At 44.7% G+C, this 22526-nt stretch overlaps 1 protein-coding gene across 4 annotated transcripts in view; it reads left to right on the top strand.

Annotated features, from left to right (window-relative positions):
• Positions 1-22526, top strand: part of MYZAP (myocardial zonula adherens protein) — an 87732-nt gene that overhangs the window by 42883 nt on the left and 22323 nt on the right. For 3 of the 4 annotated variants that reach the window (XM_032864855.1, XM_032864854.1, XM_032864856.1), the window contains exons 10-11: positions 1214-1319; positions 22383-22466. In XM_032864855.1, the coding sequence (XP_032720746.1) occupies positions 1214-1319; positions 22383-22466 (190 nt within the window). Of the gene's footprint in view, positions 1-1213; positions 1320-8215; positions 8474-22382; positions 22467-22526 lie in introns of those variants that run through there. The other variant, XM_032864857.1, reaches the window with a different exon arrangement.

Raw genomic sequence — 22526 nt, 5'->3', positions numbered from 1 at the left:
TCCATGACCTTCAACTCCACAGGATGCACCTTGTTGATGAGAGCACACATCATCTGTGACTAAATACCACTGCAATGGAAACTAATTTTAGAATGCCTTTTTTTGTGTGTCCAGACATTGTTTACTCAAACCTGGCCTTGTGCCCTGCCTGTGGGCATATAAAAATCTACATCAAAAATGAGGGGGCGGTAGTGCATGGTCTTCCCCTGAAATCAGAAGGCAGAGAGGCTGTGCACCGCCCTCTGCTGAAGGAAAGTGAGGTTGGGATGATTCGAGCAGTTTGAACCAGCTGCTTAACTTTGCAGCTTTGCCAAGATTCCTTACTTATCTGCAAAGTGAGAATTCCTTTTAAAAGGGAGGCATGACGGTGAGTGCCGGTCTCATGGGGTCATTAACTGTGAGGGAGCTGGGGCGCCCACTGCCTGCCATGTGGTTCGTGCTGCAGAATGTCTGTTTCCCTTCCTCTCTGCAACTTCGGGCTTCGCAGTCTTCTGTAGACTTTAACGTGGCCTGGCAGAGAGGGGAGGGGTACACTGACCGCCAGACCCCATGTCCCCGGCTCCATTCCAGCGGCCCCCAAGCCCTGAAGAGTCTGTCTGCTGCTCCTTTGGTCTCACCGAACTGAGCAAAGGCCGAGGGTGGTTTGTGCTGTTCTAAGACAAAATGTCAAGTGTCTTAGGATGCGGCCCCATTTGTTTTGATGCAGAGAAGGTCTTTCACCGTGTTTCCCAGTTTTTCAGAATAAATGTTGCATAGACAACTGGAGTTCCAGATTTCCCCGGACTCGGCCCCTTGATTTCAGATAGCGGGTTGTAGTCAGAGATTCCCGCCTCCTCTGTTTTCCGAATCAAGGCATTTGACTTGTATAATGTATAGTGTACAGTATTATACTAACCCCCGGACAGAGAGCCCCCCCATTCTATATGTGGTGCCCCCCAAATTCCGTTTCAGACCCTGGAAAGTAGTGTTGCTGTCCTTATACAAGGTGAACCTTGCAAGAGGGAACATGAGTAAAAGTCCCGTACTTCTCCCGGGTGGGTGGTTGACAGGTAGTGAGCCCCCCCCCCCCCCCCGGGAGACTCACGGAGTAGGAGGCATGTGTGGCGGAGCAGCCTTTCCTGTTCCGGGCGAGGCTCCCTTCCGCCGCGACCCTCGGCACTGGTGGGGCTGCTCTGGTTGAGGGCCCCGCGCCTCACTCTGCTCCCTGTGTCAGGTATCAGCAGCTGGAAGAGGCATCGGCCAGCCTCCGGGAACGGATCCGGCACCTGGACGACATGGTGCATTGTCAGCAGAAGAAAGTCAAGCAGATGGTTGAGGAGGTAAGCCCCTGTGAGAGGCCACGGGCCAGGACGGCTGCCTGTCGTGGGGACCCGTCAGCCCTCGAGCTGGCTCTGCGTCTCAGCTCAGTTCACCATGGCTCATGAGTGGAGGTCCTCAGGCAACTGTCTTCATGGCCCAGAAGGAAATTTCCTCACATGTGCCACTTCTGCCCATCCCCGGGGACTGGTGATCATCCCTCTAATCAGATAAATTGTCACAATTAAGAAGGCCTGGAAGCGCATTTTATAAGCTCACTGGACTTCAGAGGGCTGCGATTCTCCAGGGGCGGGCCTACAGTTCAGGGGAGCCCCCGGTGTGATAAGGAACGTTTCCTTTAGCTCAGGTCTCTGCACGTCCTTGCACCTGGCTGCCTCTCTCCCAGGGACCACACCGTCTTTCCTTCCTCAGTGGACAGGTGTCTCCTTTTCCCCTGTTCCCTTTCTCCTCCCTCCTCTCCCTTCTTCCCTCATTCTCTTCTCCATCCTTTCTCTGTCTGTGGGACATCCGACCAAGTTACATGTTTACTCTGTGCCGGACATAGCTTACTTGTCTGTTATTCTAAATGGAAAAAACAGGTAAGTTGAACATTTATATTTCTACCAGAGGAAAAAAAATTCTTTCACTTGTGTTACTACAGTCTGTCTCTCTTTCCTGTGGTGCTCAGTAGGAGAAATCCCACGCTGTAGTACAGTGAGTCACATATTCTTGTCTCTTTCTTGCTCAATTAAACATCGGATAGAAAAAAAGGAACAGTTAATCCTAACAACGTTATAAATTCCCTATGGTCTAACTCTCTATCGTGCATTGAGAGGGCTCTAATTTAATTAAACATTTGGTTGGCAGTGGAAAAACTGAAAAAAACACTTTCCTTATATTAAGCACTGCTCTGAAAAGTTATCTGTTAATGAATTATTGAAATTAAAAGCATGCCTACTGATAAATTACACATGTAACAGACAGGATTAAAATATGCCTATTAATCTCTAAAATGTTGGTGATATTAGTGGAGCGAGGTTAAGGTCAGGGGACTGTGAGGTTGGGGAGGGATACATTATTCTCTTGTTGGATAAACATACACATTAGGTGAAATCCGTTGCCTAAATAAGAAATGAAGTCATACCGTGCTGACTCCCGTGAATCTTATGCTGGCGCATCTGTGAGTGTCAGAGAGCAGAACAGAAGAATGAGGAGACCCTCTGCACTCCCACTGCACACCCAGGCAGGAGCCACAGTGGCGGGTGGGTCCTGCCCAGTTAGCAACACTGGCTACGCATCAGGAGCGTGTTTGCCTAGGAAAAGCCTTGCTTCGTTATGCTTAGTTAACACCTCAGGCGGCGACGGCTGTCAGATAGTAGCTTTTCAGTTTCTGAATCTCACGCACAGGAACTCTGGCCAAGGCTGTCCCTGTTTCCCCATGTGCCTTTGACCGTGGAGCCCTGCATTTCTTCTAGCTCACCACAGTGAGGTGGTGTGCCCTGTTCTTAGATTTTATCTTAGAGCCTCGTACCGCTTGGCTTCTGTTTCGGGGTTGAAGATTGGTTCCTAAGTCAGAGATCCTTCTTCCAAAGACACTTTCAAGTGGTTTAGGAGTCTCTGGTTTCTAATTTCTGGAATAAAACCGAGAAACCCATTTGAGGGGAGCCAAGGGAAATCGATATATGAAAATAGAGAAGCATATAAAGATCACTGTCCATGCCTGCCTTTTCTACCTATGACGCACTGTCTCCCAAACAAGCTTCTCTAAGTCTGGCCGATGGGGTCTGGAAGACACAGTCACCAGAATGAAACCGCAGGCTGAAATGTAGGGTGGCTCCGTCATCAGACTGAGCACCACCCCCAGCTGGGTTTCCACAGTGCATGGGGACCAGAAAGAAAAGAGCGACTTTCTATTCTAAGTTTTAACAACTACCTAAAACAGTAGTAAGAAGGAAGGTGTGTTCCCAGCATACCATGCTAACTTACGCCACAAAAGGATGGTTTACACTTTCAGTTGCCGCTGCCCATGGTGCGAGGAGATTTTTTTTCTTTTTTTCTTTTTTTTTTTTTAAGTTGCAAACATTGAAAAGGGGCATCGACCAATCAACACATTTAGAAGAGCAGAGTTAGGTTGGAAAGGAGTTGAGAGCTCTAGTGATTCAGGGAGCGGCTGAAGGGCTTGGCTAAGAGATGGCCAAGGAGAGGCGTGAGAGCTGAGTTCACGTCTCAGAATGTTTTTGTTTTTTTTTAAATAATTTATTTATTTATTTGACAGAGATCACATGTAGGCAGAGAGGCAGGCAGAGAGAGAGAGTGGAGGAAACAGGCTTCCTGCTGAGCAGAGAGCCCAATGTAGGGCTCGATCCCAGGACCCTGGGATCATGACCTGAGCCGAAGGCAGAAGCTTTAACCCACTGAGCCACCCAGGCTCCCCAGAGATTTTATTTTTTTTTTAAGATTTCATTTATTTATTTGTCAGAGAGAGCACAAGCAGAGGCAGAGGGAGAAGCAGGCTCCCTGCCAAGCGAGCAGCCTGATGTGGGACTCGATCCCAGGATGCTGAAATCATGATCCAAGCCAAAGGCAGCCATTTAACTGACTGAGCCATCCAGGCGTCCCTGCTTTCTTGTTTAGCATTGCGAAGCAAGGCCAGGCCACAAGCCCTGAGTGGCACTTGCAAAGAGGCAAATTTCAGCTTTTCATTTCACATGAAGAAAACATTTCTAATATCGGCTTCCCTGGGAAGGTAGCCCTCCCTCACATGTACATTCCTTAGGACTTGCGCTAGAAGCTCTTTATAGAAAGTCTGCGTTACTGTCTACTGGGCTGTGCGATCTTGGCATTATCATTCCTTTGCATAAGCAGCACAATTAGCAGATTGATAACGTCTGACTTGAGAAGTTCATTTTTTTTTTAAAGATTTTATTTATTTGACAGAGATCACAAGTAGATGGAGAGGCAGGCAGAGAGAGAGATAGAGGGAAGCAGGCTCCCTGCTGAGCAGAGAGCCTAATGCGGGACTCGATTCCAGGACCCTGAGATCATGACCTGAGCCGAAGGCAGCGGCCTAACCCACTGAGCCCTCCAGGCGCCCGAGAAGTTCATTTTTATCTGTGACCTTCCACGATCCAGATATTGGAACAAACTTGACCTAGAAATAGAGGCAGACTTTCTGTGCGGCAGACGTTAGGGACGGTCTTGCTTCCCACACAAGAAGTCTGAAAGCTCGTGCGCGTGGAGTGTCACATCTCCCAAAGGTGGGGATCCCGTCTGCACCCACTGCTGGCATCATTTTCGCCATAATGTCTATGAAGAAACTTTGTTTACTGAAATGATGGGTTGCTTTTTTCAGCTCAAAACTGAAAAAGGGTGTTACTGAGGTTCTTGGAATCCTTAAATGTTAACCCCTGTATTTCCTTCCACTTTTAGTAGGACATAGTTTCTTGATAATAATACAGTGAATGAAAACCAGCCGGCCTCCGTTTCGCAGTGTGCAGGATGGGCTAACCGCAGGTCGGTGCAGGATGGGCCCTTCTCAGTGAGGGGTTGGTATACCTTTTATGGGGTCGAGTTTGAAGCATAGTGTCTTATGTGACGTGTGGGACCAGACACCGGCAGGCTAGATCTTTCTAGCAAATTACATCTCCTTTTGTGGTGAATGTCAGGGATTGGTTACCTCCCTCCCATCACTAATTCTTCTAACTGGTTGTGGCTCTGACAAAAAACAAAACAAAACAAAACAAAAACAACCCCCAAACAAAACAAAAAACAAAATGAGCCCATATATGCACCTTTTATACTTTTAAGGGTTTGCCACAAAATATAGAGGGACTGAAAATAGCACCTGTGGGGAAATGCACTGGTCTGTGGATTCACCAGATAAGCACCAGCACTTCCTTTGTGCCTGGGACAGGTGTGGTCCTGCCCTTCTGGATCTTACCATCTCCTGTGACCTGCCTTCCAGACTCCTCTCGCATCGGCTTCCTTTTTCTGTTGGAAAGTCTGGTTGGGATTGGCCGTCCTTTGTCTTGAGTCAGGCTGCATTCTTAGCTTACCTTTCAGGGAGTCCAGAAATGGGGAGGAGCAAGAGTCTGGGCAGAGCCTGATGCCAGATTCCTGTCTCCCCGCCCCGCCCCCTCCGCCCCGCTGGCAGGTCATTCACACCTCTCACCTGCTCTCACGCCAGGCCGCCCCCTGCCAACCAAAGTGGCTTTCCTGCCGAGGAGAAAATTACCTGGAGGAGAAAACAAATTCCTATTTGCTCTCTACAAGGGGGAGCATCTCACATTTTTGCCAATAGGCAGTGATATTATTGAGCTGACTACATGGTAATTTCATAGAGAGCTCCTTGACCTTCTCCCTTATCAGCCTTAGGAATCCTTCCAGTTTACCACCTCCTTCTTCTCCTCGCTTCCCATTGTGGTCTCCGTGGACAACGTGGTTCTTCCAGCAGCATGTCTCTCTCCGGGTGTCCTTACAGTGGCAGAGGAAACCGTTCTGGCTTTAGACTTTTCTTTTGCAGAAAGCCCTTCCATTTCCACTTGTCCCCCTCTGTGATGTAGATGTTTGATGCGTGCAAAGGCGGAAGGAGTGGGTTTTCCTATTCCTGCTTCTCCATCCAGGATGCGTGTTCAGCTCACTCCAGGAGCTCTAAAACACGCCAGGCCTGGCAGATGGCAGTGGGAGGAGGGCACTGGGCAGGGCAGGGGTTAGGGTTTTTTTTTGGTTTTTTTTTTGTTTTTTTTTAAGCTGCACAAGATTGCAGTATGCAGCCAGGACAGAGAAGCAGGGCTCTGAATCTGTAGAGCAGCGGCTTGGGTCCCCACATGGGGCCTCTGTCTGTCCATCTGTTCAGCCCGCCTCTCTCATAAGCTGCTGTCCCTGAGCTGGAAAGCTGGTGGTGGACTGGGACTGGAAAGAGTCAGGAAATGGCTCCAGGAAAGAGAAACCGAGAGACCACTGAGCAAGGACCATGAGCAGGGACGCAGAGAGCTGGTCCCAGTGTGTGACCGTGTGGTCTTGTCAGGGGATCTAGCACTTGCTGCCAGCCCCAGCGGGAGAGGGTGCTTTCACGGCCCATGCTTCCTGCCATACTGGCCAGTGGTGTCCAGATACAGAACCTCCCAGAGGCTCCCTGGATGCATCTAGAGAGATGTCTCCAAGGTGGTAGGTGGCACACACTTGTGAAGTAACTAGACTTAAGGGCACAAAATCTAGTCCGCCTAGTGGCCTTGGAAGCTGAGAACCTGCCACTGACAATGAGACCGGCAGTGGTTCTCAGGGATCCCCTTCCCTCAGGCTTATGGGTATGGGTGTCAGATCTTGCCATGGTTTAAATTCCTTCTGTCTATCCACAATACCTTATACTTGGTCACACTGTACCTATTTATTTATTTATCTATCTATCTATCTATCTGTCTAAGAGAGAGGGAGAGGGCAAGCACAAGCGGAGGGAATGGCAGGCAGGGGAGAAGCAGGCTCCCTGCTCAGCAAGGAGCCTGATGTGGGTTTTGATCCCAGGACCCTGAGATCATGACCTAAGCTGAAGGCAGAGGCTTAACTGACTGAGCCACCCAGGCACCCCCCACCGTACCTCTGTAGAAAGAGAACACAGGACCTTGTTGAAATGATAGCTGCTTCTCAGGTGCAAAATGAAGCAAAACAGTTTGGCAATTCCTAGGAAATGAATGTATTTAATTATCCTTTTGGGTTTTTTGTTTTGTTTTGTTTTTGCTTTGTTTGTTTGTTTTGAGAACGATTTACATAATGCAGCAGTTTTGGGGGAGAAACAGCACAGATTGGAGAGAACAGATGAGGAGTAACTTTTCCGAGAGTTGTGGTTTGGGTTTCTGGTTTCTGGCTCTTCTTGAGCCAGTCAGCAGAGCAGGTCTTCTCTTCTCCTTTTTTCAAGTTCCTAGAACCTACCCCCTCGACCCTGAATTTGCAGGCACCCCCTGCATTAGACACCTAGGAGAAGTGCAGTTAGAGACCTTGAAGGGTACACAGTGAGAGGCGGCAGAGACGATGGATAGGAGTAAGGACTTGAGAATCAGACCTGCGTTTATTAGCTGTGGAAGCTTCAAAAAGTTGGTTTTCTTGTTTGTAAGATGGGGTTAATAACACTATCCATCCAAGAGGATATTTTTGGTAAGAGTTAGATGATGCACATAAAATATTTACAGCATATTCATCAGAGCATAGGAACTACTCAATAAACACGAGCTGCTACTATTATCATTACGGGTGGATGGGATCCTGCTGTGTCAAGTTAAAGGAATTAAAAGCAAAAGTAGCCGAGTTGCTTTCTTGACAGACACACACACAGCTGTCCTTCTCTGCTTTGAGAGTCTTATGAGCCAAATGGAATCTTTGGTAATGCTACTCTCTTCTTTTTTTTTTTTTTTGGAACATTTTATTTATTTATTTGACAGAGATCACAAGTAGGCAGAGAGACAGGCAGAAAGTTGCTGGGGGGAACCAGGCTCCCCGCTGAGCAGAGAGCCCGATGTGGGGCTCGATCCCCGGGCCCTGGGATCATCATGACTTGCGCTGAAGGCAGAGGCTTTAACCCACTGAGCCACCCAGGCGCCCCTTCTCTCTTCTCTCCTATGCTCTGTTCCATCTCAGCCGCCAGTCCCTTGAGTAGAATATTTACACACAAGACAACTAAAACCTTTTTACGTTTTCTCCATTCCAAGAATAGTCCATTTTGAATGGAGCAGCCGCTTGTTAGCACTTAGGTCGTTTTAAAACTACCGTGTGGTGTGGTGAAATGTACCGCACAAAAGGACATTTCTGCCCAGTTCCCTGTGTTTAGGTGATTCAGAGCATCCCTGATAGTTTAACCAACAGGGGGTAGGGGAACAGAGCCAGAGCACTGAGCCCACAACCCTAATCCACTCAATTCCCCTGTTTCCAGATCATGTCACACGAGCTCTTCTCCAGATTTAGTCTCCGGTTCTTTGGAAGATGATAAAATGGTAGCCTGGGTTGGAAGCAATTCCTTTTACTGTTCGAGATTAGAAGAACACTTGTCCTCTGCTGGGAAGAGGTGGCATGTCTCTCTGTGATGAGCCGATGAACGAAACGGAAGGACATGCTGTGGAAAGGAAACTTTGACCATGTAGGGTTCTCATTTGTGAAAACACCACACACCCTGGACGCCACTTGTCCAGCCTCACGCTGCAGACTCCCGAGAACTCAAGGGATATTTTTAGAAGCTTGGGTTCCTAGACCTCAAACAAAGAGCTGCTGTGAAAAAAAATACTAAAAAATAATTCAGGAACTGCCAGGTGGAGGCTGGTTCTAAGATCTTGGAAAAGGAAGCCTCCCTTCTGGAAAGCTGCTGAGGACACCTGCTAAGGCTGGGACGTGGGCTTGAAGAACTCGAGTGCTCCGGGAAGGAAGTGTTCCCCACCAGATCGCCCCCACATAACGCGGAAGCGGCCAAGCGTCCGTGTGGTTTTGTTATATTTGCATGTGGGAAGTGGCCCTCAGGTGTTCTCTTGGAATGGAGATCCAAAGCACTAGTCAATGTAACATTCTCTTTGGGTTTGGTTTGCTTTGTATCTCCATGGGCGTTCTGCTCATATAGACTGTTCAGCTAACTTCATGGAAAGGAGAGGTCCGTCTGAAGGAAAGAGAAATGTATTTGGTCGAAATATATTGAAGTGAAATATACTCCATGCCTGCTTCATTTTTATAGAGATGATCTTGAGACAAGCCACAGGGGTTGGTCAGTCATTAAAACTTTACAGTGTTACTGAAGACTGGTAGAGGTAGCAGCGGCAGCCGTGGTGGTAGTAGTATGTGGGTTAGCCTGATGAGCTGGCAGCCTGGGCTGAGGGAGTGGCTTTATTAAGGGGCAGGGTGTCACTTAGGCACTGGGTGGGTGTCCGCCCCCACTTCCCCGTGGCAGAATGGGCAGGTAAATGGTTTCTGTCAGTATTTGTCTTTGGTCTCTCATTCAGGTGCTTCTGCCCCATGATAGCAAGTAGGCAGTGGATGGCGAAGGAAGCCTGGGATTCTTAAGGCTACAGTTTTGTCCCTTGGCCCCTCACATCCCCGCCCAAAGGAGGAGTTACTCAGATGTTTGAAGCAGAATTTATTTAGAGTAAATAAAAACGTTACAGTTTAAAATTTTCATATTCGACGTATTAGTCACTTCTTTATTTTAAAATCTTAGACACTTTATCTAAAATGTGATGTTTTAAGAAGGTATCAGAAAGCTCGCCGTGTGTGGGAAGCTTTTCTTTCCCTATCTGTTATGGAAATACTGCAGGTTTCTTTTATGACACCTGCTGATTAATATATTCAGGATATAAACTGTCCTTTTAAGGGAGGAGGTCTTTTCTTTGTAAATGTCACTGACTTCACCTTCTCTTTGTTGAGATTTTTTGCGATTGGCTATGAAATATTTCTTGGAGACTTGGGTGCCTATGTTCTACCCGTAGAGTTTGTGAGGTTGCACTCGTGTTCAAGTCACTATCAGCTACTGAAAGTTTCCCATGCCTCTCGGCCATGTGTCTAGACCCAACATTCCCACATTCATCCTCATACGGGGCGTATGAATAGCATAGTTTTTTTGGGGGGGTTGGGGGCACAGAAAACTGAACCTTAGACTCTTAAATAATAAGTAGCTGGCAGTCTCTCAGCAAATGATGATGGTGTTGGGGCCACAACAAGATCTTTGGCCCCAAAGCTAGTGTTCCCTCTTTGCTTCTCATTTTTGTGTATTTTTTAATTTGAAAAAAAAAAATTGCAATATGGAAAATGATAGGGAATAGCAAAAAACAAAGACCCAGGTACTCTCCTCTAGAAGTGCCAAAATGTTAATATCTTGGCATATTTCAGATTTTTTCCAAGTAAAATAAAAAAGTAGAATGAGGTTCTTTTTATTCCTCTGGACTTTTCCCTTCTTCCCTACTCCCTCCCTCTTCAGAAGCCATTTGGTCTCTATTTAGGCCATGTTTTGATGTTTTTACGACCTACGTATGTACCTATTATCAGTATTTAGCCTCATGTATATGTTTAAAAATGTATGTCCATCTTTGTTTATAATCTCCAAGTAAGTAGATTTTATTGTATATAGCATTCAACTTACTCTTTTTCCCAGTTTTGTTTTTGTTTTTGCTGTTGTTGCCTATGGAGCTAAACTATTTATTTTAATGGATCTCTAATAGTTCATTGAATTAATGTAACGTCATGTGTCCTATTGATAGATGTTTGACTTGTTTCCAGATTTTTATTCTTTTACAAACAATGCCAAGCAGTCTCCTTGCTTCTGTCATTGGGGAACGTGGCTGGAGGAGGACCTGCTTGGGCCTTGGGTCGGCACAGTTTCCCCTTCATTAGATACTGCCCAGTTGGTCTCCAGAGGGTGCGCCCACTTCCACCCACCGGGAGTGTGGATTTCCCCACATCCTCACCACCTCTTGGCGCTGTTGGACCATAATTTTAGTCGGCTGTGAAACAGTACCTCTTTGTTTTGATTGTAATTTGCTCCAGCCGGATTACTGCTCATGGCTTCGGGTGCCGCCAAGCATCCTTTCATCAGCGTGTTGACCATTCAGTCTTCCTCCCCTTTCGTGAGCTGGCTGTTTCTATCTCTTGTGCACTTTCCCATATGGTGATCACTTCTGCTGCTGAATTGTCGGGACTCTGCATACTGCGATACTGATCATTTGTCACAGTGTTTCTTCTCCCAGCCAATGTGTTTCTTTGTTTATGGTATCTTGTGTAAGGCACACATTTTACATAAACTGGCTAATGCTTTGGTGCTGTGTCTTGGGTCTTTGTTTGTTTGCCATCTCTCTCTCTCTCTCTATATATATATAGTATATATATAATGTATATATACATCATAATGTATATATACATATATATACATTTTTAAATTAACATATAATGTATTATAAACCCCAGGGGTACAGGTCTGTGAATCGCCAGGTTTACACACTTCACAGCACTCACCATAGCACATACCCTCCCCAATGTCCATAACCCAACCACCCTCTCCCTACCCTCCCTCCTCCAGCAACCCTCAGTTTGTTTTTGTGAGATTGAGTCTCTTATGGTTTGTCTCCCTCCCAATCCCATTTTGTTTCATTTTTTCCTTCACTACCCCCCAAACCCCCCACATTGCCTCTCAACTTCCTCATATCATGGAGATCATATGATAATTGTCTTTTTCTGATTGAGTTATTTCACTTAGCGTAATACTCTGTAGTTCCATCCATGTCGTCACAAATGGCAAGTTTTCATTTCTTTTGATGGCTGCATAATATTCTATTGTTTGTATATATATGTGTGTGTGTGTGTGTGTGTATACACACACACACACACACACACATGTCTTCTTTATCCATTCATCTGTGCCACCAGGATATCTTTGTGATCGTTTTAGAGTTTTGTTTTTCGTCTTTATGGTTTAGTTACAACCCCTACCACACTCATAGCCTTTATCTTCTCTTACTGTTTTCCTCCATACACTTACATCCTAGAATAGATATACTGCATTTCTCTGTTTCGCTTACTTGTTTGTTGTCTGCTTGCCCCCACTAGAATGTAAGCTCCACAAGGGCAGTGGCTTTTCTCTGTTTTGCTCTTGGCTAGACTCCTAACATCTGGAACAGTTACTGGTGTATAGTAGGTGTTCAATGAATGTTTGATGAACAAATAAAGAATAATCCATGTGGAATTTATTTCTGTGTATATAGTGTAAACAAGTTTGCATTTTTCATTTTGTGCGTGTGTTATTTTTGTTTTTTGGGGGTTTTGTTTTTCGGTTTTGTTTTGTTTTGTTTTTTCTGCTCATGGAAAGCTTGTTGTCTAATAGCATTTAACCAATATTCCTTCCTTGCCCCATTGAGTTTTTCATGGCCCCTTTATCAAGCTGGAGTTGTTCCCCTTGACTGTCTTTCAGTACTCCTGTTCTCCTGCCCTGATGGGTCCATCAAAACACATTTCAGAAACACCTTTTATGAACAAAATGCAAAAATGGACATCAAGTTCTTGCCCTCAAAGGACTTTCTGGTTGATACTAAAACTTGCTATAACTCAAGGCAAACTATGATGAGTATTAACCAGGAGTTTGAGCTGCATGCTGGGGACAGGGAAGCTGGAGACGGGAGTGATTAAGTTCATAGGCGTTGAGAAAACTGAATCTGATTTTGCATCGTGCTCCTCTCTTGACTAGGCTTTCTGTCTTGAGCAAGTCAGTTGTTTTCAACATTCAGTTTCCTTATCAACCAAATGAGGACGATCGTAATCTTGCCTGCTTCAGAGGCTGTTGTAAGTAAGGATTGACTGATGTAACGTAGGCGACGGGCTTGGTGCTGGTGTGGGGGCAGAGACCTTGGGGAGGGAGTGAGAACTGACCACATCTTACAGGATTGGATTGGATTTTTCTAGGCAGGGACTAAATGGGTGGAAAAGGACATGTCAGACAAAATACAGAATAACAACAACAAAACAACAAAAAACAAAAACATGGAGACCAGAAAGTAGAGGGGGAATGCAAGGAGCTATCAGTCTAGTTTGACTAGATGGTAGTAGGCAGGGATAATGGAGAGGCTGGAATTGAGGTGGAGAGCAGTCATGGGTTTGCACCTGCTCAGCACCAAGCTGAGAAAATGTCTGGTGTTACCCTGTTCCACATTCCTCAGTGGGGCCCTTTGCCTGGTCAGATGTGACCCCAGAATGACGTCTCTGGCAGGAGGGAGCTGGGCGACTCAGAGAGGAGAGAAGCTGGGAGGGCAGCTAGGAGGCTCCGGGAGAAGCCTGGCCTGGCTGGTGTGGGTGAAGGGCCACACTCCTGGACACTTGAACTTAGGGACATTGTAAAAACCACCGTTGCCGAGGCACCAGCTCTATCCCACCTGCGGAGCTGGGGCTGCCACATGCCTCATCATAGGTTCCTCTGAAACCATTCTCTCCCTGGACATTCCTGTTCAATGCAGAGTCTTTTGTCCAAGTCAGAGGGAAAAAGAACAGCCTCAAGACTTACGGCTGCAGCAGACACTTGGTAAAGGACGATCCCAGCCAGCTCTCCCAGCCTTGCCTGATTCCCCGCAGTGTGGCAGTGATAGGTCACCACCATGGGGAGGGCGGCAGCAAACCTCTGAATGTCACTGTGGTGAGAGAAAGAACCAGGGCCTTAACCTCAGGGAGATCTCAGCCCTGCTGGCATCCAGCTCTCGGGTGACCAGCTGTCCTGGTTTGCCTGTGAGTGAGAAAGCTCCCGGCACATGAGATCCCGGTGCTAAAGCCTGGGTAGCCCTGGGAAAGCTGGGATGGGCCAGTCACCCTCTTCAGCCCCCAACTCTGACCCCTGCCCTCACCCCATCGGCAGTCAGTCGGCAGGTGCATCCTGCCTCAGGGATATGAAACTTCTCTGTGCCTCTCCCTTTATTACCCTTTCTTGGGTGTTTCTCTGCCTGCTGCCTGCCTTCCTCTGTGGGATGTGTGGTCCGTGAAGGTGGAGATCAGGTCTTCCTGGCTGACTGCTGTGTGCCCAGTGCCTAACACTGAGCCTGATGCCGAGGTGGTCCTAGGGGATTGCTGAGGGAAGGACTGGTGATGAAACTCTAGCAAAGATCAGTTTCTGCCTCTGTGGGGATGACAGCGCCGCCTAGGGTTGTTTCTGAGAATACCAAGCAAACCCAGCTACAGTCCTGGTCCCCAGGACACCCCTCCGTCTCCCTCCCCAGTGGTACATTATTCCCCGTCAGATCGGAAAGCCAGTGTATCCATCCTTCCCTGATGTTTATACAGCCCCATCATGTTTAGGCACTGGGGAGAAGCAGGGTGCTACTCCTCTCCTCAAAGAGAAGCTGGGTTATCTTTAATATAAGATAGAAATCAAACCAAATTAGATTATTTTACCTCAGAAGCCAGTTTCAACTGATCCTTTTGAATGGTATCGTTCTATTATTATATATTACTTCAAACTTAATAGAAAAAAATGGATTAAAATATGTGCCCTGATCATAGCTAGCCTGGCTGAGTGCCACAAGACACATTAATTGGAAATGAATTTCTACAAACCCAACCAGGCATCATGAAGATGAAAAATGTACCTTTTTCCCTCCGTTCCGTCATTGATTTTTCATTTTCCCCACTCAGAGCTTCATTTAACAATTTTTCAGTTTCGTTTTGTTGTGGCCTTAATTCATTCCCTTCCCTCCCCCCCGGAATGAGATAATGTACCATTTTCCTTGTCCTTTTTAAACTGTTCTTTTATGTTGCATTAGTGCAGGGCAGATTCTGATCTTGTCATATTTCCTTATGTTCTATTATTTTTTAGGAAAAGAGGGTAACTTTATTATTTTGAAAATTCTTACTGCGGTGGTTTTTATCAAGGAGAATGCACTTTAAAAATACAATAACTGTGAAATTACAGTGTTACAAGACTTTGGAGATAGAATTAAGAGTAGCTGCTGCAAACACGGAAAGCCTTTTCAGAGGAAGAGTGGGGAGTATCCATTATTCTTATTTCTTGTGGCGGGGTACGTGAAGATTGAGCATAATGCTGATTTTAAGGGAAATGGGGACAATTTTATTTTCTAGATCACAGAGGGGAACAAGAGTGCAGGTGGCAAACAAGGCCCTGTCAGGACAAGGGGAGGCAAAAGGAGAAGGTGATTACATGCCTGAGTGAGTTCTAGAAGGTTCTTGGCTGTCCTGTTCCATGCCAGCTCTGGTCATTTCACTGATTCACTGGGCCTCGGGAGGGGCGGGGGTTTGAAAACAATAAGGGGAATCTTCACACCGTTTTTCTTACGAACTTTTCAAATATACTAACAGCATAATTTCCCCTGAGAAGTCAACGAGGACTCATAATAAAGTATCCTATTGCTTTACTTTTACCTAGAATTCATAATCCTGGTAATCTTATTTTTGATTAGAAGTTTTAACTGGCAGTTTCCCATCTTTGATACAGTTTTGAGTGGGAAAATGAATTATTTCTTCATAAATGCAATTTAAAGCAGAAAGCCTTTTGAAGTGAGTGTCTGTGGGAAAGAGTAGCTAATCAGAGGTGTTGGTGGTGGAGGTCGGGAGCTTTATTAATGTGTGGTCAAGTTTCACAGTACACGCGCACGTGCGCACGCACACACATAGCCCTCACACATTGATTTTGAATACATGTGCCTATGGGCCTTACTTGGTTATTCCTAAACTTTGAATGAAAACAAAATTAAACACATTTCAAAGAAAATAAGCAATTATATCATAGACCTCATTTGCTCTGAAAACAATCTAGTTTCCTTGCCCTTGCCAGATTTTAATGCAATTCAACGTGATTGTCCATTTTAACATACCTTCTAGTACCGTGCTCCATTTCGGTGTGCTTACGGTTTTATTTAAGGCATTTTCCAGAGACATGCATATTATTACTAGGCAGCTGGTAACACATGACACCCTAAATCACAGTTTCTTTTTTTTTTTTTTTAAGATTTTATTTATTTATTTGACAGAGATCTCAAGTAGGCAGAGAGGCAGGCAGAGAGAGAGGAGGAAGCAGGCTCCCCGCTGAGCAGAGAGCCTGATGCGGGGCTTGATCCCAAGACCCTGGGATCATGACCTGAGCTGAAGGGAGAGGCTTAACCCATTGAGCCACCCAGGCGCCCCCTAAACCACAGTTTCTTTAAAAAAAACACATTAAGTGTTGTCTAACATTTAATACTTAGTTGCTGCTGCATTTCTTCTATCTGTTGCTTTCTCTTCATATCCCCAACCTTGATAGTTAGGTTTGGCAAGTCTCGCACAATCAGGTGCTATTCACATAATTCTAATCATAGAGCTGTATCTTCTTCTGACATTGACCTGAAATGACCTGTGACCTATATGTCTGTCACTAATGGGAAACAAATTCCAGGAAGCTGAGAAGCCTTGTAACTTCTAGGGTTGCTCCAAATCCATAACAGGACCTTCCTAAAATCTGGTACAGTTTCATTTTGTTCCGGTTGACATACAAGCTTTTTTCGAAAGAAATCGGGAGGAGTTCTTTCACTATAGCATCCCCACCCCCCGAAAACAAGTTATAAAAATGTGTGGATTGACAGGGCAATTACATCTTCTAAGAGAACAGTTCTTTTGTATAAGATCATTGATACAGTAACGTGTCTCCTGTGGGTGTGCTGTCTAGTGCAAGAGAAAGATGTCAACAAAGGATTGTAGCAGCAGTCAGGGGCCCTAATGGGGGTTTGTTCAAAGGACTGAGGTAGAACTGAAGAGGGAGACTTGAAGCCAGCCCAGACGCCTCGGGCACTGCTGGTCTGGGAGGTGACTTGTGAGTATGTTGTGACAGCAGATTTCCTGGTAGAGAGGTGGGTGGGAGGTGGGAAGTCATGCGTGGTAGAAGCAGCAGCCTGTGCAAAGGCCCGGAGGCAGGACCACTGCGTGTCTGTGGAGTGCTGAGAGAATGGACTGGCTTAAGTGTAGGGTTCATCGGGGACAGGACAGGCCTGAAATGAAGTGGGGAGATAGCGGGACCATGGGAGGGCCTCATGTCCATGCTAGGGAGTTCAAATGTTAGAAGTTTGGAAGAGTTTAAGGAGGAGAGTGATATATTCAGCATCTCTGGGGGTAGGCCTAGAAGTCAGTATTTTGTAAAAGCTCCCTCTAGGTGTTTCTGTTGTGTGGCCATGGCCTCAGAGGGATTGCTTAGCTCAGATCAGCCAGGGAGCTGACTCCACAGTGGCCAGTGTGAAGAAAAGCCATTAACTAGAGGTACCCCTCCGCCCCCCCACCACTGTGAATATCAAATGGGCTGTAGTCTTAAGAGATCTAGCATCATTAGGCTGCAATGCATATATTCAGTTGAGTTACAAAGGAACATGCTTTTTGAGACAAAACTAAGAAAAAATTCTATTAACATTAGTTAAGAGGTTCCAGATTTTACCAAGATGGGTTTCTTCCTTTGTTCTATAAGGGGGTCCACTATTTCATATTGAAATTTAACTGTTGGGACAAGATTATGTTCCTGTTAAGTAAATGGATAGAGGTCTGGAAAATAAGTGCTTCTCAGTTCTCATTTCTTAATGCCCTGATTTGAGCCTGGGAGCTTGGGTCATTTACCACCACCTGGTGACAGCTGGACCAAAATGCAGCTTCGTGAAGAAGACACAAAGCTTTTCAAGGTCAAATTTACAGACTTCAGTATATGGAAAAGAGCAGAAATTGCATGCCAGCTGCATGGTATCCTGGATTTTGGAGTGGCCCCTGATTTTGGGGGGTGCTTTGGGGGGTACATTCGTCTTGGTCCATCAGGGCCTCCAAGAGTCTCTTCCAGACAATTTTGCCCCTGGAGTCTAAGGGATAGACTGTTGAGAGATGGATGGATGGAGTCAGTGATTCATTCATTCATTATTTGAGAATAGAAAGATGACCAAGGTCTTCACTCTCAAGCTCCCAGTCTAAGTGGGGAGGAATGCCAGCAGTAACACAGTAGTAGCTAGATTTTGAGTGTTTATCATGTGCTGGGCTCTATAGGAGACAATATTTGAAGGCACTTTGAAGTCAGCAGTCAGAAATAACACCACTTACCCCTCAGATGTGTGACTTAGAGATAGCGCCTCATGATGGGTGTCTCTTAGGAAGTAGCGTGGGTTGGGCTGGTTGGGATTCTGAGTTGACACCCTTGTAGGACAGGAGGGCCGAGGCATGCCATGCCTGCCATCCTTGGTGTCCTTTTCTCTCTAATCCGAACATGTCAACCCCTGCAGAAGCTGCTCCTGTAAGGAACGCTCAAGGATGAAAGCCAACGCGTGGGCCCAGCATTCCCTCAGCCCAAGAGTACGATTGCTTCTCGAAGCTTCAGTTGCTGAAAGGCAAGACTTGTCAGCAGAAGCTTCAGCATCCCCCCAAATCCTTCCCATAGCCGTTCTGTCTCCCCAGATGGCAGGGCCTGTTTGCTCCAGCATCAGCCCTCTGTTCTCTCAGAACTCACAGAATTGCCTTCTCTCCACATCCTCCAGACGACATATCTGCCTTGTATCTCCTCCATTTTTAAGTGAAAATCCTCAGTATCTTCCTATGAACTGCCCATTAGAGTGCCTTCAATCACATCTCTTGCTTCCCTGGACTCACCAACCACTCTGATTACTTCAGAGAGAGTGAAGTAAGTGTACTTGAGGTCCCTTTTTATGTTAATTGATGAAATTTACCCAGACCTCCTTGGAATATTGTAGCTAATTTCAGTACCCATCTTGCCTCTCATTTAAAGAATTCAAATCAGTTTTTTAAAAGGTCTTAATACTATAGGAAGGAATGAAAGAGGAACACCGTAAGAACGATTTTTTGAAAACTATTCCTAAAACACTGAAGGAAATTTAAAGAAAAAGAAACTTTCCTTTTGCCCGTAATTCTACAGCAACTTCAGTATGATTTTGTTGAGCTAACTTCCAGCTTTTACTTTTGATCGTTGCAAGCTTTGGTTTTTGTTTCTTGTTTTATTTTGTTTTTATCCCTTGAGGATTTTCGTAAACACTTTTACATTTGGCAGTGTGTTTGCAGTGTCTGTGTCATATGCTCCATCAAATTGTTATTCCATAATGTACCACCCTGTGCCTTAGTGCTGGACGTTAAGGTTATTTCCAGTTTCTGTTATAAATAATAGGAGCAAGAACATCTTTGTATATATAGCTTTTTTCCTATGTCTGAATTATATCCTTAGGATAAATTCCCAGGAGTGGGATTAGTGGGTCAAAGGGTATGAACAGCTTTATGGCTCTTAATATTTATTGCTAAATTGCCCAAAGGGTCATTCTAATTTACAATGCCACCTGCAACACACGAGAAGGGCTGCCCCTCCCAGCTCTTTCAGTGCTGATTTCTTTAGCCGGTAGTTTTGGGCGCATTCAATCGTTATTAAAGGGTAACTTGTTACTGTTTTTAATTATAATTTCTTTAGTTATTATCAACATTGGACAGTTTTTCTTAAATGTGTTTCTTATTATATTCTGTTTTCTATGGCTTACTTTTTGTGTGGGAGGATTGTATTTTTTGGCACCAGGTGGAATTTAAAATATTTTATCATGAAAATGTCAGATGCACTCAGGACAGAGAGACTGATCGATGAAGCCCCCTAGACTCATGTCCAGATTCAACAAACAGCAAAACTTGGCTCTCTTTGCTGTATTTGCTCCTTCTTTTCCTCTTTTTCCCCTTCATGCAGTCATTTTAAACCAAATCCCAGACATCCTGCTTCTGTTTCCTATACACCTCACCATCCAGCTCTAAAACATACATACTTTTTCTTATATAAACATGATGCTATTGTCACACCGTACAAAGTTAATGATAATTCCTTGGTATCATGCAATAATACCCATGTGTCCTAAAATTTTCTGGAATGTCTTTAAAATGGCCTTTTTACTGAAGCCTTGCTTCAGTCAGTATCCAGAGAAGGTCATTTGTTTGGTGGTTATGTTTCTAGAGTCTTTTAATCTAGAACAGGCTTCTCCCTGTGTATCCTCCTTCCCTGCTGAGTTTCCCGCACCCAGCGACATTGCAGGAGCTGTGTCAGTTGTCCTATAAATGTTTCTGTGTTCGGGAATTGACTTTTTGTTCATTAGCTCTAACACACGGTGAGATTCAGTTTTCCCTTTCTTGGGGGCTGGCGTGGGGAGGAAGCACACTTCCTGGTGCTGTGCGATTTACTCTGTCTTCATGTCTGATTGACCCCCTTTGGGTGATGCTGAGGCCGATCACGGACTCAGATGGGGACAGCCCAAAACGCAGTTGTAAAGTTCTTCCTTAGCTTTGCCTCTGACTGGTTCATCTGTTAATTCATCTAATACAATGAGCCACTTTCTTCCTAGGGATTGCACAATGGTGATTTTCTACATCTATCATCCTTTCCCCATTTATTCACTGGTATTCTTCTGAAAAATAAAACTCTTTCCCTCATTACCTAGGACTTCTTAGTAATCTCAAAATGCAGTTTGTACAAAAAAGGCAGGCTACCTGCCTTTAAGTCTGCCTCTAAGTTGCCAAGTTTCTAAGTAAGAAGTTGGTTCCCTAGTCATTCCCTAGTCATTGCTGTTGGTTTTGGTTTTTGAAGATTCATAACATACTCAGGGTTTTAAAAACGTATTTATTCCATGTGTTTTACTCAATTACATTCGTTATTCTTTTTGATGCTAAAATTGTAATCCTTAGCCCAAGGGAGATCCTTCATGCATTTGTTTTTAGGCACAAGGTGTCTTGGGTTCCCCTAGAAAATTTTACCCCTTGAAATGAGCCGTTTCTCGAAGATGACCTGTGTTTGGTTGGTGAGGGTTAGTATTTCGATGCCACAATCTGGATACATTATGTGTTTATTGTTAAAATTTCTAAGTTTCCTCAGTGGACAGAATTAAGAAATGCATACTTAACAGAGGAAAATAAAATATTACTTATGAGTTCATACTAATATTTTCATTTCAAACTTAACAAAACTTTTTTTTATTTCTTTGATTTCACACTTGTATTTCCTTCTTTTACACTAAAAACCTTGGTTCCAAACATTATTATACTGCAATATTTCAAATAGTTTCAAAACAACACAAAACAACAATACCAACATTATTACCAACAGTTTTCCTAGTGAATAAGAGATTTCTTTGCAGTTCTGTTTGTTTTTAGAATACAGCTCACTAAAAACAGAGTCAAATTAGCTTGTTCAAACAACACTTGAGTTCTTTTCACCAACTGGATATATAGTTGAGCTCCTTTATTTTGATGCATTTTCAAGTTTTCAGGTTCGCTTTTTTTTTTTTTTTTGGTTTAGATTTATTTTTTTGAATCTGTAAAATGTGCTTCCAAAATTAAATGTAGGTAACAAGGTATTACCAAAAAGTCTTTTCTTCTTCCTCTGATTTCCTTCTTTCCCTATTGGCAACTATTTCTTAATAATTAAGGTTTCTTTTACCTTTGCAGAATTTCTTTTTGCAAGTGTGTATGCATTCCGATGGCCTCCTCTGTTTTACACTAAAGCTTGCGTACCATGTATTTCTTATGAAACACCTTATCTGCTCTAGAGATCTTCACAGTCATCCGTTGTCATGATGAACCATGGTTTATTTAACCAACCACTTATTGATTGATGGGGTTCTGTTTTCTTTGTGTCTTGTAAAAGCCCAAAATCCTTTGTCCAGGTCATTTTGTAGTTTAGCCAATGTGTCTTTGGGGATCTATTTCTAGGAATGGGACTGCTGGGTCAAAGGGCAATGTGATTGTACTTTTGTCTTTTCCTAGCTCTGGCTAGATTCACTTCTAAAGGGGGATTGTGTGTCATTTTGCAGAGACAGATTTTTTTTTTTTAAAGATTTTGCAAATGCACAAATTGAATATACCAGGTTGTTGAGAAATTAGTGTGTTCTTCCAAATCACCAGTTACTGACTGAACCCGCACACTGTTCCCATGATTGCCTGTTGTCTGCGGCATAGCCTGGAATGGGGCACCCCGGTTCCTGCTCTTAGGGCATCTGTAGTTTGTCTGTGGAACATGACATGAATGAAAAGCAGAGTTAGAGTAGCTAAGATAGACCACGTTGTAAAAACAAAGGCGAATGCCCAGCTTGAGTCTCTGTCTTTGTCCCAAGCCACGTGAGTCTTGGATCCTCTCAATTCCATTTGCACTTTTAGTGACAGTGACCCTGCTCCCAGACCACAACTTCTGACACCCAACTGAATAAATCTACTAACAGGAATAACAGCGTTGAATGTCTGAAATGCGGGCTGACTCTCGAATTTAAGCTGAGTATTTTATGTGTGTGTGTGTGTGTGTGTGTGTGTGTGCGTGTACTCCCAGAGCATGCTCTCCAGCCCATACATGGGATGTTAATAAGGGTTACACAGCAAAATCAGTGTGGAAACGTCAGGTTAAACAAACCTAATGGGGCGCGACTCCAAAATCATGTGGCCACCAAACCCTCTGTTCCAGGGAGCGTCTCGTGTTAACACTGTTCCTTGAGACACAGAGAACCGAAGGGCGGGTTCTAATTGGAGGACAACCAAAGACGTCTCTTCCGGTTGATTAACTTGTGTGTCTACAGTTGTGTGTAGTTTTCATTAACAGTTCTTCATTTGTTTCTTTCTAGATTGAATCGTTGAAGAAGAAGGTGCAGCAGAAACAGCTCTTAATATTGCAGCTTTTGGAAAAGATCTCTTTCTTAGAAGGAGAGGTAAGAAGCTGTGTTTCTTTAAGTTGGTGTCTTCTCTACCATTAGATTTTATGTTGCCAA

Source organism: Lontra canadensis, unplaced genomic scaffold (assembly GCF_010015895.1).
Source record: "Lontra canadensis isolate GAN:19392208 unplaced genomic scaffold, GSC_riverotter_1.0 scaffold28, whole genome shotgun sequence".
Taxonomy (NCBI): domain Eukaryota; kingdom Metazoa; phylum Chordata; class Mammalia; order Carnivora; family Mustelidae; genus Lontra; species Lontra canadensis.
This window is presented reverse-complemented; position numbering and strand designations above follow the sequence as displayed.